General features: G+C 51.0%; 1 protein-coding gene across 7 annotated transcripts in view; it reads left to right on the forward strand.

The window, feature by feature from the left end:
- The window catches only part of SLC9A1 (solute carrier family 9 member A1), a 72,167-nt gene that overhangs the window by 31,945 nt on the left and 25,185 nt on the right, over positions 1-15,037 (forward strand). The window contains exons 1-2 of one of the 7 annotated variants that reach the window (XM_054539303.2): positions 13,265-13,396; positions 13,963-14,126. The exons of the other annotated variants lie outside the window; for them this stretch is intronic. Of the exons in view, the coding sequence (XP_054395278.1) occupies positions 14,105-14,126 (22 nt within the window). The 5' untranslated portion in view covers positions 13,265-13,396; positions 13,963-14,104. Of the gene's footprint in view, positions 1-13,264; positions 13,397-13,962; positions 14,127-15,037 lie in introns of those variants that run through there. 7 annotated transcript variants of the gene reach the window in all.

Genomic DNA, 15,037 nt, shown 5'->3' on the forward strand with positions numbered 1-15,037 from the left:
AAGAGGTCGAGGCTGCAGTGAGCCATGATTGTGCCACTGCACTCCAGCCTGACAGAACAAGACCCTGCCTTAAAAAAAAAAAAAAAAAAAAAATTGGCATAAAAACAACCATGCTGGTCTGGCATGGTGGCTCATGCCTGTAATCCCAGCACTTTGGGAGCCCGAGGCAGGCAGATCACCTGAGGTCAGCAGTTGGAGACCAGCCTGGCCAACATGGTGAAACCCCATCTCTACTAAAAATACAAAAATTAACTGGGCATGGTGGCGCGTGTCTGAAGTCCCAGCTACTCGGGAGGCCAAGGTGGGAGAATCATTTGAACCCGGGAGGCAGAGGTTGCAGTGAGCCGAGATTGCACCACTGCACTCCAGCCTGGGTGACAGAGCAATTTGCTCTCGAAACAAACAAAATCATGTTGTCTGTACTCTTTTGCAGCTTAACTTTTTAAATTAAATCAGATCTTTTGAAAGAGTTTCTTTATCTGCATCAAGAGAACAGCTTCAAGAGGGGAGAGTCTGGGATGGACCCTGAAACCAGTCACTTGCGGCCATTCACCCTGGCCAGGCAGATTTCATTCTAGGTAGAACCCAGGATCTGGCCAGAACCCAGGGTGTAAATCTTGGCTCTGTTGCTCCCTGTCTGGGTGTGTTCTCAGGCTTAAATGCCCTGAGCTTTGGTTTTCTCATCTTTAACGTAGGAGGACCCTCGGAGAGATACCATGAGGTTTAAATGAAATAATGTACATGAAAGAACAAAGCAAAATGAAAAGTGATGTGTGCTGGTTATTATGTAAAATCGTGGGCTGTCAGAGCTAGAGGAAATCTTGGAGAAGTTAACCCAGCCCCATCATCTTATCTGTGAGGAAACTGTAGCCCAGGGAAGGTCACAGAGCCAGCAAGTAATACAGCCAAAACTGAACCAAGGGCTTCTGAACCCCAGGAGTCTGCACTGTTCTTCTTCCTGGGCAGTGGGAACTCCCCTGGAGGGTTTTCACTCTCTCTGGGCCAGAGCTCAGCTCTGACCGACTCACTTCTTAACTGTAGGGCTTCCTGCTACAGTGGAAAGGCACTTTAGAAAATGTCCAGGGCTCAGGCCGGGCACAGTAGCTCACGCCTGTAATCCCAGCACTTTGGGAGGCTGAGGTGGGTAGGTCACGAGGTCAGGAGTTCAAGACCAGCCTGGCCAAGATGGTGAAACCCTGTCTCTACTAAAAATACAAAAATTAGCAGGGTGTGGTGGCAGGCACCTGTAATTCCAGCTACTCGGGAGGCTGTGGCAGGAGAATTGCTTGAACCGGGGCAGCAGAGGTTGCAGTGAGCTCACCAAGATCGCGCCACTGCACTCTAGCCTAGGCAACAGACTGAGACTCCGTCTCAAAAAAAAAAAAAAAAAAAAAAAAAAAATGACCAGGACTCCAGTTCTTCTCTCCCCGTCCCTAGCTGAGGGACTTCCAGGCAGTGAAGTGTGCCCAACATTCTCTGGTCTAAGAAGGCAATGGAGTGGCTGTTTGGATGGGGCAGGAGATGCTGACCCAATAGGGCACACAGCACCCTTCCCGTCCTAACTACCTCTAAACCTGGGCCTCGGTTCCCTGCTCCCACCAGGCTCACTCCCATCCCCAAGAAGTCAAGCCAGGACCCCACTCCCTCACCTCTTAGTCAGATGAAGTCCTGGCTTTGAATAGTCTCTTACACTTCTCTAGCTCAGTGTTTGGGTCTCCTCAGCTTCAGGAAGATAAAGAGGGGGCCCCCATACTTACAAGATTACAACCTAGGTTGACGTCAAGAATCAGGAAATGGACCAGGTGTGACGGCTCATGCCTGTAATCACAGCACTTTGGGATGCCAAGCACAGGTGGGTCACTTGAGGCCAGGAGTTTGAGACCAGCCTGGCCAACATGACGAAACCACATCTCTACTAAAAAATACAAAAATTAGCCAGGCGTGGTGGTGCATGCCTGTAATCCCAGCTGCTGGGGAGGCTGGGGAGGCTGGGGCACGAGAATCGCTTGAACCCAGGAGACAGCGGTTGCAGTGAGCTGAGATCGCACCACTGCACTCCAGCCTGGGCAACAGAGTGAGACTCCGTCTCAAAAAAAAAAAAGAATCAGGAAACGAAACCCTGACGGGCTTGGGCTAGGCCTTTGCCTCACCCACCCTGCTCCCTCCCAGGAAGCATTTGGCATGATAAGATTTCCATGGTACTGGGCCAGGTGGGCCCCACTCTCCCAGGTGTTTAGCTACCATGTCACAGTGCAGTACCAGGTACCAGGCAGTGGAAATGGCCCCTGGTGCTCCAGCGTCCGCCCTTCCCTGGAGCCACAGCTCATTAAGCAAGCACCATGGCAATGATAATCAGGGACCCAGGCGGGGCTGTCCGGAAGTGCCCTGTTGGCCCAGGGTGGGAGTTGGGGAGGGACTGCTAGCCCTGGTATCTGCTTTCAGGGTGAGGTCATGGAGTGACACTCATTCCAGTGGCAGTGAACAGTGATGAGAAAAAGTCCTGCTCTAATTGTAGGAGGCACCCCCACCTCATGTTTCAGTACTTGCTTTGTCTGGTCCTTTGCTCGGCTCTCTGCCTTCATCATTTTGAGTGGTCCTCACCTGACCCTATGAGGAGGGGAGAGGCATCTTCATTTTAAAAATAAAGACCCTGAGGTCCAGAGAGAGTAACTAACTTACCTGGGATCACACACACAAGAAAGTAGTGGAACTGGGTGACCTTGAATCCTAGGGAGTCAGGGCAAAGGAGTCATTTGAGGTCACATAGTCCATTCCCCTCATTATATGGCTGAGCAAACCCGAGACCCAGAGTGTCACTTCCTGAAAGAGGGTAGTATGGGGACTGGCGCTCAGGGACAGTGTTCTTTCCTCTCCGTTGATGACAACAGTCACCATTACCATACTGAGGCCCCCAGCCTGCTCCTTTGAACATTCTGGGAGAACTGTGGTTATGTCCTCCTTTTGGAGAATTGAGAAAATACTCATCCAGATCATTTTCTCTGTGGCTCGTATGAGGAAGTAGTTGAGCATGAGCACCTGTCTGCTCTAGAGTCAGTTTCTGGGCTTGAGTCCTGCTTGGCCCTGTAACCTAGCCTCTCTGAGCCTCAGTTTCCTCATCTGTGATATGGGTGTGATAGCACCTACCTCTTTGAATAGTTGTGAGGATTAAGAAGCCTTCAATAAGTGTAGCCATAATTTTATATATATATTTTTTTTTCTTCTTCTTCTCCTTCTCCTCCTTCTCCTTCTCCTTCCCCTTCCCCTTCCCCTTCTCCTTCTCCTCCTTCTTGAGATGGAGTCTCCCTCTATTGCCCAGGCTAGAATGCAGTGGTGCCGTCTCTGCTCACTGCAACCTCCGCCTCCTGGGTTCAGGCAATTCTCCTGCCTCAGCCTCCCATGTAGCTGAGATTATGGGATTATAGGGGTGTGCCACCATGCCTGCATAATTTTTTTTTTTTTTTTTGAGACAGAGTCTCATTCTGTTGCCAGGCTGGAGTGCAGTGGTGCGATCTCTGCGATCTCAGATAACTGCAACTCCACCTCCTGGGTTCAAGCAATTCTCCTGTCCCAGCCTTCTGAGTAGCTGGGACTACAGGCGCGTGCCACCACGCCCAGCTAATTTTTGTATTTTGAGTAGAGACAGGGTTTCACCATGTTGACCAGGATGGTCATGATCTCTTGACCTTGTGATCCACCCACCTTGGCCTCCCAAAGTACTGGGATTACAGGCATCAGCCACTGTGCCCCGCCTCTTTTTTTTTTTTTTTTTTTTTTTTTTTTTTTTTTTTTGTATTTTTAGTAGAGACGGGGTTTCACCATGTTGGCCAGGCTGGTCTTGAACTCTTGACCTCAAGTGATCCACTCCCCCTAAGCCTCCCAAAGTGCTGAGAGTACAGGCGTGAGCCACCACACCCAGCCACTATCATTATTATTAACATCCCCATTTCAACTGGAAGCTGCCTGACAAGGCTGATTAGAACCATGGTCTAGGGGTGGGGTGGCAAAAAAGAAAAAAGAACCACGGCTCTTGCCTGAATTCTTGACCCTCCTTGTCCTGCCCAGTGGTGGCTGCTTCCCCAGTTCTGGCTGCCCCAGGCATCTCCCCTGCCCTGCTGGAGGGAGGCATGTACACCTCGTGCCAGTGCCATGTGCAAGATCACACGATGGGCCCTGCCCAGTCTCAGCAGCCAGCACAGGCCAGGCGGAAGTGGGCACTGACAAAGCCTTCCTTATCTCCTTCCTGGGCATGGGGCACGTACTTCTATGGGGTGAACTGGTTGGCAGACAAGTAGGCAGGCAGGCAACCTCTCAGCCTGCCTGGAGCCCTTGGCCCTTTGTGCTCAGCTTATCACCAGTGGGCTCTAGAACCTGTGCCCTGAGGACCAGAGTGCCAGCAGGAAGCAGTTAACCAGGCTCGGCTTGAGGGCCGAGCTTGGCTTCTGGGATCAAATACCAGTTTGGCTGTTTCCTGGCTGTGTGTCATTTGAGCTAGTTCGTTAAGCTCTGAGCCTCAATTTCTCTACTGGAAAATTGAAACAGTAGTGTCTACCTCATGGCATTGCTGAGGCTAAATGAGAAGGCACAGGGCTTGGTAGTAATTCTCCCTTCCCCCAGTGGCATGTGCTGGAGGGCTGTACTGTGTCTCCTGAGGCATTGCACGTGGGTTTTGAGCAGAGGCCTGCAGGCTAGACCCAGTCTGGGGAGCTGCTGCCAGTGGACCTCCATTCCCCATTACTAGTGTGCCAAATAGCTCCTGCTTCTCTCCTTGCAAGGCACACACAGAACCAGGGCACACTGGTACTGCTAGGGGTCTTAGAAAGACCAGCAGTTTAGGCCGGGTGCAGTGGCTCACGCCTGTAATCCCAGCACTTTGGGAGGCCGAGGCAGGCGGATCACGAGGTCAAGCATTCGAGACGAGTCTGGCCAACATAGTGAAACCCTGTCTCTACTAAAAATACACAAAAAATTAACCAGATGTGGTGGTGTGTGCCTGTAATCCCAGCTACTCGGGAGGCTGAGGCAGGAGAATCGCATGAACCCGGGAGGCGGAGGTTGCAGTGAGCCAAGATCGTGCCACTGCACTCCAGCCTGGGCGACAGAATGAGACTCCGTCTCAAAAAACAAACAAACAAAATGAAAGACCAGAAGTTTAGAATGGGTGAGTGACCTGCCCAAGGTCACACAGCAAAGGAGTGACAGACCTGGCAATAAACCAGGGCTCCTGCTCCCCACACCCACCATTTGGTCCAGAAAACTGGGGGTCAGAGCTGCAGGCAGCATGGTTGGGGCCATGGTTCTAGAGTCAGACCATTTCTCTCTGCCCCGGTTTCCTCAGCTGTAGAATGAGGGGGGTGATCCCTGTGTCAGAGGGCTGCTAGGAGAATCGTGGTTGAAGTATACAGAGCATCAAAGTGAGGCACTCAATAGAAGGTATTTTAAAAAAAAGAAGTGGGAGTGGAATGGGGGGTTGGCACCATGTTCCAAGCAAGGACCAGTTTTGGAGTGGACCATCCTGGGTGTGTGTCTCAGCTCTGCTACCACTTTGCTGTGTAACCTCAACCAAGTTCCATCCCCTCTCTGGGCTTCATCCTTTGCATCTGTGAAATAGAGGGGTTGCACTGGATTGTCTCAGAGGGCCCTCCCTCTTCTAATCTCTGACTTCTTGCTGCCCCTCTTCTCCCACAGGAGAGACCTGACCTCCCATTGCTGTTCCTAGAGCCCTGGGCCTTCCTGGCACCAGGACCAAGCCCTGCAGCTGGCCGTGTCCTCATCTTTTCTCTGCAGTGTCCTCTAAAGGGCAGCCTCCTCTGAGCATGCTCAGTTCTCCTATCCACTCTACATCTCGTGGCTCCTAGAGGCCTGAAGTGACAAACTATCACCAGTGTGGTGGGAGAGGAGGCAGGGAGAGGCCCTCCAAGCATGCCCTGTCTCTCCCACCACACACAGAGCCTAGCCAGCTGGATTGTTATCAGAAGTGTATGGGAGACCCTCAGGGGATCCCCTTGAGATAGAGGATCCAGTATCAGGAAAGCTCACCCATCTTGCTGGTATTGTGCAGGAGGCAGTGCCTGCTGCCCATGGAGCCTTAATGCTGTGCGGTTGGACAGCTTCCCCTTCAGGTGCCTGTTCAGGAGAAGCTCTTGCCTCCCTAGTGCTGCCAGCTTGCCTCTGGGACCCTGCCTCTGCTGGTTTCTGGGAACCTAGATCTGCACGGGAGTGTCTGGCATGCATGCGTGCATGCATGCATTTATTTGTTTGTTTGTTTGTTTATTTATGGAGCTTCCCTCTTTTTGTCCAGGCTGGAGTGCAATGGCGTGAGGATCTCGGCACACTGCAACCTCTACCTCCTGGGTTCAAGTGATTCTCCTGCCTCAGCCTCCCAAGTAGCTGGGATTACAGGCATGCACCACTACGCCCGGCTAATTTTGTATTTTTAGTAGAGATGGGGTTTCACCATGTTGGCCAGGCTGGTCTGAAACTCCTGACCTCAGGTGATCCGCCCACCTTGGCATCTCGAAGTGCTGGGATTATAGGCATGAGCCACCATGCCTGGCCTTTTTTTTGTTTTTTTTTTTTAAGACAGGGTCTCACCCTGTTGCCCAGGCTAGAGTGCAGTTGGCATGATATCTCGGCTCACTGAAACCTCAACCTCCTGGGCTCAGGTGATCCTCCCACCTCAGCCTCCCTAGTAGCTGGGACTACAGGTATGCACCAGCCATGCCCAGCTAATTTTTAAATTTTTTGTAGAGATGGGTTTTGCCACATTACCCAGGCTGGTCTCAAACTCCTTGGCTCAAGTGATCCTCTCGCCTCGGCCTCCTCAACTGCTGGGATTACAGGTGTGAGCCACCTCACCTGGCCTGGGCATATATTTTTGTTTTTGCTTTTTTCTGAGTGTTTTTGTCTCTGTTCTCTCCTCTTACAGCAACCCTGTGCCATAGACATTCTTTATCCCAATGTTAGAAAGGAAGAAACTGAGGTTCAGGGCAGTATCGTGATTTGCCTTATTAGGTCACAGGGAAGTTAAGATTTAGAATTGGGACAGAAACTACCTCCCTCACTGATGGACCAGAGCTCTTTACACTGCCTGCTGCTGCCTCGTGCAAGTGTGCTATGGCACGAATGCTATTCTGTACCCAGATGCCACAGTTGCTGGCATGGATAGAGATGGTGAGAATCACAGAGCCCGACTTTGTCCAGGCTGCAGAATTCATCACTCAGATGTCAGAGGTAGAGAGGCTCTCAACAAGCCCCCAAGGATGGAAAAACTGAGACCAAAGAAAAGCAAGGGCTTGTTCAAAGCCCACAGAATGTTAGTGGCTGAGTCTAGACTGAAGCCCAGTTCCCCTGATCCCCAGCCTGGGCTTGACTCAGACCTTTCTTTTCTCAGAATTGTAGTTTTCTGGTCTTTTGAGGCATTTGGAGGTAGGATGGGGGGAGCTCACCCATCCTGCTGGTATTGTGCAGGAGGCAGTGCCAGCTGTCCCTGGAGCTGAGACTAAATGGCTGTGCATTTGGACAACTTTGCCCTACGCCAGGTGCTGAGCCTGGTGGCCAGCGCTGTCTCCCTTGACCACCTCCCTGAGGTGGCAGAATTTCATGTTGTTCCCCGGGCCAGAGCCCTCCAGTGGCTCTGCCTGGCTCAGCAGGGTGATTGGGAATTCTCTCCCTGCAGGGTATTTGTGGCGTTTCATAACTGGCCTTGGCTGAGTGCTGGATTGAGAGTCAGTAGTTCTGGGTTTGGGACCTGTCTCCACTGCTACCCATGTGATCTTGGGCCTGTGTCTGGACCTTTCTCAATGTCTGTTCTCTCCTCTGTTGCCCACTGCCAGGGCATGTTGTGAGGGCGAGAGAAAAGGCTGCTTTACAGCATCTGAGTAATGATTTCCACTCCAGTCCACTGCCATTTGCTCCAATAGAAATCCTCTACCTGGGCTGGGCTCAGTGGCTCACGCCTGTAATCTCAGCACTTTGGGAAGCCAAGGCAGGCAGATCTCTTGAGCTCAGGAGTTTGAGACCAGCCTGGGCAACATGGCAAAACCCACATCTCTACAAAAAATACAAAAACTAGCTAGGCATGGTGGCATGCGCCTGTAGTCCCAGTTACTTGGGGGGCTGAGGTGAGAGCATCACTTGAGCCCAGGAAGTCAAGGCTGCAGTGAGCCGTGTTCGCACCACTGCACTCCAGCCTGGGCAACACAGCCAGACTCTGTTTTCCCTGCCCCCTCCCCACCAAAAAAATAAATCTTCTACCTGCACCACACTCGTTTCCCTGTCCTGTCTTTCCAGATGCTGCTGATTTGCCTGCCAGGCCTTCTTGGTGCCTAACTCTCACCCTTCCTTCAAGGAAAAGGCCAATTCAGCTGGAGTTTAGTGTCCATGTGCTTAGTGCCAAACACTGGAGATTAAGTTAAACCCAAAAATATATACACAAAAGGGAAGAAAAAAAAGTTAAACCAGACATGACTTCTGCCCTCAAACAGTTCTGCTGGCTCAACAAGTCTTTATCCTTACTATGTGTCAGGCTCCGTGCTGAGGCCTAGAGAGTCAAAGATGAATAGGACAGAGTCCCTAGCCTTGCTTGCAGGTAGAAACTTGCAGACCAACCAGCTGTGCCGTGTCATCAGACTCTTAATAGAGGGCTGTGTGGTCCCAGGCTCTGCAGGCCACAGAACTGAGCGTGACTGGGTTCTGCTCCCTGGGGTATTTAGGAAAAACTGCTGAGCAGCACCTTGGAGGAGTGGCTGTCCAAGGGACAAGCTGATGGTGACCCACCCTGACAACATCTTGTGGTTCGCCCAGTGCTTTTGTGTTTGCGGTCTCATGTAATCCTCACAACCTTGTGAGGTCACTGAGGTAAGAGAAAGTCATCCATCCAGCAAACATTGATTGTGAACCTCCCGTGTGCCAGGTACAGCCTAAGGTGCCAGGGATACAACAGTGATTGGGACAGAGGCTGCCCTCACGAGGCTTATGTTCTGGGTGGGGAACGGTCAGAAAGCACATCTAGACGTCAGGAAGTGGCAAGAGTAAGCGGATAGAGAGGGTTGGGAGGACCTCTCTGGGGAGGTGGCATCTGAGCAGGGACCTGAAGGAAGGGGGGAAATCTGTCATTCACCTACATGGGGAAGAGTGTCTCAGGCACAGGGAACAGCAAATGCAAAGGGCCTGAGGTGGAGGCATGTTTGTGCTCAAGGAAAAGCAAGGAGGCCGGTGGAGCTAGGGGAGAGTGAGTAGAGATTCAGGTGTGGTGGAAAGACGCGGAGGGGGGTGTAGTCCCTGCCTTTCAGTAGTATGTCTTACCTCTTAAAAAGCTTCACTCTTGGCTGGGCACAGTGGCTCATGACTGTAATCCCAGCACTTTTGGAGGCTGAGGTGGGCGGATCACGAGGTCAAGAGATCGAGACCATCCTGGCCAACATGGTGAAACTTCGTCTCTACTAAAAATACAAAAATTAGCTGGACGTGGTGGCGCACGCCTATAGTCCCAGCTACTCAGGAGGCCGAGGCAGGAGAATCGCTTGAACCCAGGAGGCAGAGGTTGCAATGAGCCAAGATTGCGCCACTGCACTCCAGCCTGGAGATAGAGTGAGACTCCGTCTCAAAAAAGAAAAAAAAAGCTTCACTCTTGGCTGGTGTAGGAAGAGCCTGGGGGGCAAGAGTGGATATGTGGGCTGGGCACAGTGGCTCACGCCTGTAATCTCAGCACTTTGGGAGGCCATGGTGGGCAGATCACTTGAGGCCAGGAGTTCGACACCAGCCTGACCAACATGGTGAAACCCTGTCTCTATTGAAAATACAAAAATTGGCCAGATATGGTAGCATGTGCTCATAATCCCAGCTACTCAGGTGGCTGAGGCACAAGAATCACTTGAACCCAGGAGGCGAAGGTTGAAGTGAGCCAAGATTGCGCCACTGCACTCCAGCCTAGATGACAGAGCAAGACTGTTTCTCAAAAAAAAAAAAAAAGAAAGAAAGAAAAGGAAGGAAGGAAAAGAGAAGAGAAGAGAAAAGAAAGGTGGATGCAGGAGACTGATTGGATGATGCTGCAGTGGTCCAGGCAAGTGATCATGCTGGCTTGGATGGGTGTTAGCAATGGAGGTGGTGAGAAGTGTCAGGGTCTGTTCATGTCTAGAAGGCAGAACCAGCAGGGTTTGGTGATGGATTGGATGTCAGGAGTGAGAGGAAGAAAGGAGTTAGGACAACTCCAAAGTTTGGGGCCTGAGGAGCAGGTTTGGGGATGAGAAAATAAGAATTTCCTGTCAGGAGCACCCAGCTCCTGTGCATTTGCCATTCTGCAGTCCACCCCATGCACACAGTAACACACCAGCCTAAGGATGCTCATGCCCCCACCTCTGGGAAGGCCCCCCATCTTTTCTGCCCTACTCCAGGCTCTGTCCCCTGAGAGTCATTTTCTCTCACTGATCCTTTTCTGGCCCTTCTGAGAGGTCACTAAAATGCCCAAGTGGAGGATGGCTAACACCCATCTTCATCACTGCCCTCAGAGTCTGTGAAGCACACAATAGACCCCATAAAGCTGATAAAGCTACTAGGGATAGAAGGGGCCCCAGTTGCCTCCCAGAGGCTGCTGGTCTCTCTTCCCCACCCAGCCAGTGCCACCTGTGTTTTGTTCTTCCTTTGAGGTCCCCCGCATTCCTTGTAGTGCTGAAAATAGGACACTATGACTTGCTTTCTGCAGGGCAATTGTCCTGGAAATTGTAGAATTTCTTTTTGTAGGAAAGCAGTTGCTTTCCTACTGCTACCTCTCTGTATTCCACCTCTGTAGCCAAGTAGAATGAGATTTCGAGCAAGTTGAAGTTACATATAATGAATTTAACACATTGGTAAGCTTCTAAGCTAACTGACTTTCAACTGGAAGCAATGCTAAGAACAACAGATATTTGGTATACTCAAATTTTTTTTCTCTCAGATTTGCATTTTGCAAGCTCTACTGTACCCCCAGCAAAGAGGAAAGAAAAAATCTAGCTTTCCCATGGCTCTAAAGTTTCTAGAAATGGAAGCTCTCTTACTGAGCCTCTGTTTCTTCCCCCACCTCTGCCCCACCCCAGGTGTGGGGCAAACTGGTGCCTGGAGCACCTGATACCATCTGTAAGTCCTGACAGCAGTCTGGCAAGAGGCAAAGACAGGCCAGGGATAGAGATGGAGTGGGGAAGGGAGCACCTGAGCTGGGGAGCCACACATCCGGGACACTCAGAAAGGAAAGGAGGGAGATGGTGGCTTGAAATACAAAATTAGCCGGGCATGGCACACACCTGTAATCCCAGCTACTCAGGACGCTGAGGCAGGAGAATCGCTTGAACCCGCGAGGCGGAGGTTGCAGTGAGCCAAGATCAGCCTGGGTGACTGTGCGGGACTCTATCTCAAAAAAAAAAAAAAAATTTTTTTTTAAAGCCCAATAAAAGGGCTGGGCGCGGTGGCTCACGCCTGTAATCCCAGCACTTTGGGACGCCAAGGCAGGTGGATCAGCTGAGGTCAGGAGTCCAAGACCAGCCTGGCCAACATAGTGAAACCCCATCTCTACTAAAAACACAAAAATTAGCCAGGTGTGGTGGTGGGCACCTGTAATCCCAGCTACTCGGGAGGCTCAGGCAGCAGAATCACTTGAACCCAGGAGGCGGAGGTTGCAGTGAGCCAAGATTGTGCCATTGCACTCCAACACTCCAGCCTGGGTGACAGAGCGAGACTCTGTCTAAGAAAAGAAAAGCCCAATAAAAATAAAAGCGGATAATAATTATACCTACTGCATTAGGGTTGTTGAGAGAATTAAATGAGATGCCTCAGTACTTAGTGCAGTCTCTGCCCCATAGAAGCAGTTGAAGCACAGCATGTGTGATTTACCATTCACACATAATTTTAAATAACCTATAGATACAGAAAAGTCTTCAAGAATATATACCAAACTTAACAGAAATTCGGTTGTGGGGGAGACTGGTATAGTTGGCAAAGGGGAAGGGGGAGAATCACTGTGAGATGATTTTCCTTATGCTTAAACACTTATATGACTGTTAGAAAAAAATTTTAATGACCATAAGTTTTATTTAAAATCACCAAAGCAATATAATATATTTCCATTTTGAGAAAATCAAAAGAAACCAGTGTGTATCACATGGTCACCTACCAGACACCCAATCCAGCCATGAGAGTCTTTGGAGCTTGAGGTCCTACCCCTGCCCCAAGTAAAGCCCCCCACCGCTTCCCCAGGTAACCCCCTCCCCAGGTAAGCACCCCACTGCCTGGCACCTCTCCCTTGCCAGGCACTGTTGGGCCTGTTGGAGCTCTGCCTCTTGTCAACACAACACAGGCTGTTTACTGCTGGTCCCAGTCCCTGTCCCTCCCCTCTCCCCTGTGAGTCATCCTCCGCTTCACTGCATGGGGACTATTGATCCGGCGGCGCCTTTCCTGCAGGGGGAGGGGCAATCTGCTGGAGTGAAATTTATTCAACAAATGTTTATGCAGAGCTTGGATGATTGGGAAGGTCAGGCTGGATACCAAGAGGTGCTGCCCCAGCTTGGGGTGGTATAGGGATTACAGAAATGGGTCCTTGAGACCCAGGGAGAAGGCTGGTGGCGGCAGAACCAGGCCGCAGGCTAGGATGGGGCCGGGCTGAAGGTGAGAGGACCCTCTGAGGCCTACTGTGTCGGCTCAGGCTCCTTGACTCAGTTCCTTCCTTGGTCTGTCCAGGTCAGGCCTGTGTGCCAGCATCTCCTGCACTGTTCACTCTCATTTCCAGGCTGGCTGCAGGCTTCAGAATCCTCAGAAGGCTTTTGAGGTTCCCTGTCTTTTCATTTGTTCACACTCTTCCCCCTTTAGTCACCCACCTTTGAGACCAAACTTTAGTCCTACATCCTTCAGGAAGTGTTCATCATTCCCTTAACCCGCTTTTTCTGAGCATCAGTTTTTGGAGGCCCAGAGCTGTGTGCTGGGATGCCAGGCTGGCTGAGGCACCGAACACAGAGCTCCTCAGTTTGGAGGAGCACCTGACTCAGCCTGGAGAGGGCAGGGGTGTGGCTCCAGGAAGGCTTCCCAGAGGAGGTGACACCAGCACCGGGGTTTTTTGTTTGTTTGTTTGTTTTTGTTTTTTTGAAACAGAGTCTCACTCTGTCGCCCAGGCTGGAGTGCAGTGGCGCGATCTTGGCTCACTGCAACCTGCGCCTGCAGGTTCAAGCAATTCTTATGCCTCACCCTCCTGAGTAGCTGGGACTACAGGCACACACTCAGCTAATTTTTTGTATTTTTAGTAGAGATGGATTTTCACCATGTTGGCCAGGCTAATCTCGAACTCCTGACCTCAGGCGATCCACCCACCTCGGCCTCCCAAAGTGCTGGGATTACAGGTGTGAGCCACTGCGCCCGGCCCTCCACTGAGTTTTGAAAGGTGGGTAGAAGTTCCAGGTGAGGAAGAGTTTCCTGCTGTTTGCTTAGAGGTGGGATTTGGGGACTTCTGGCTACTGGAGTCAAGGAGTTGATGTAGATGGGACAGGTGAGAGGAGAAAGGAAGGAGAGAGAGAGGCTATGCATTGTGAGAGATTTGTAACCCAGTGCCAGGGTCAATGAGGCTGTAATCCTCTATCACAACGTGCCTGCCTCCGGAACAGCCTCTCTTGCCAGGTCTCTAAGGCAGTTGCTGCTGGCTAAATCGCTGCTTATTACTCCAGGGGCCGCCCAGGCCCCCCAGCCTGCCTGACCTCTCTTTTCTCAGTCGTTTCAGTGCACAAGGTGCTCCTGTGTCTAGTCCCTGTTCTCACTTGTTTACAGACAAGAAAATGGAGGTTATTCCATGGTATAGTGATTTACGCAAAGCTCATGGTTACTAAAGGGCAGAGTGGGGTCTGGACCTGGGGTTTTGGCCTCCTTGCACGGTCTTATCTTTTCCATGACTCAGGTAGCCCAGTGTATGCTGCTTGTGTTTTCTGACAGCTTTTTACCTGCTTTCCCATCCAGACCTGATGTTCCCAGAGGGTGAGACCCTGTCTCTCCAACATAGTAGGACCCCCTGAAATGTGGATTGAAACAAGCAAGAAATAAAAGTGCTGTTTGGAAGAATGATGGGGAAAGACACAGAGAGAGACTGATTGCCCTGGGTATGGGGAAGGATGCTTGCCCAGGTACTTGGAACAGATTTATTTATGGCTGTTTTTGTGGGGGAGGCATATTTATTGCAGACTTGAATTCTCTTCCTGGTGATCCTGACAAGTTGTTTTCTTTGAAGCAGCATGGCCCAAAGAACTAGCAGTTCAGAGAACTGGGTTCTAATGATGACCCTGCCACTTCCCAGCTAGGTAGCCTTGGACAAGTTACCTCTCTGAACCTGGATTTCTTCATCTGTCAAATTGGGGGTCAGGATGTGAGATGAAATGAGAGGGAGTGTGTATAAGCCCCCTGCACAGAGCCTTGCATCAGATTCTCCAAGTGTCCAGTGTTTGTCTCCTGGGTGCTGGAGAGTTTATCTTTTTTTTTTTTTGAAATGGAATTTTGCTCTGTTGCCCAGGCTGGAGTGCAGTGGTGTGATCTCGGCTCACTGCAACCTCTGCCTAACAGGTTCAAGTGATTCTCCTGCCTCAGCCTCCTGAGTAGCTGTGATTAGAGGCGCCTTCCACCACACCTGGCTAATTTTTGTATTTTTCGTAGAGACGAGATTTTGCCATGTTGGTCACTGTGGTCTAGAACTCCTGACCTCAGGTGATCCACCCACCTCGGCCTCCCAAAGTGATGGGATTACAGAGGTGAGCTGCCACGCCCAGCTGGCTGCTACATTTTTTAAAAAAAGTATTATTTGGCCAGGCACAGTGGCTCATGTCTGTAATCCCAGCACTTTGGGAGGCCAAGGTGGGCGGATCACAAGGTCAAGAGATCGAGACCGTCCTGGCCAACATGGTGAAACCCCATCTCTACTAAAAATACAAAAATTAGCTGGGCATGGTGGTGCACGCCTGTAGTTTAGCTACTCAGGAGGCTGAGGCAGGAGAATTGCTGGAACCCAAGAGGTGGAGGTTGCAGTGAGCCAAGATTGCACCAC

The sequence above is a fragment of the Pongo abelii genome, chromosome 1 (genome assembly GCF_028885655.2).
Source record: "Pongo abelii isolate AG06213 chromosome 1, NHGRI_mPonAbe1-v2.0_pri, whole genome shotgun sequence".
Classification (NCBI taxonomy): domain Eukaryota; kingdom Metazoa; phylum Chordata; class Mammalia; order Primates; family Hominidae; genus Pongo; species Pongo abelii.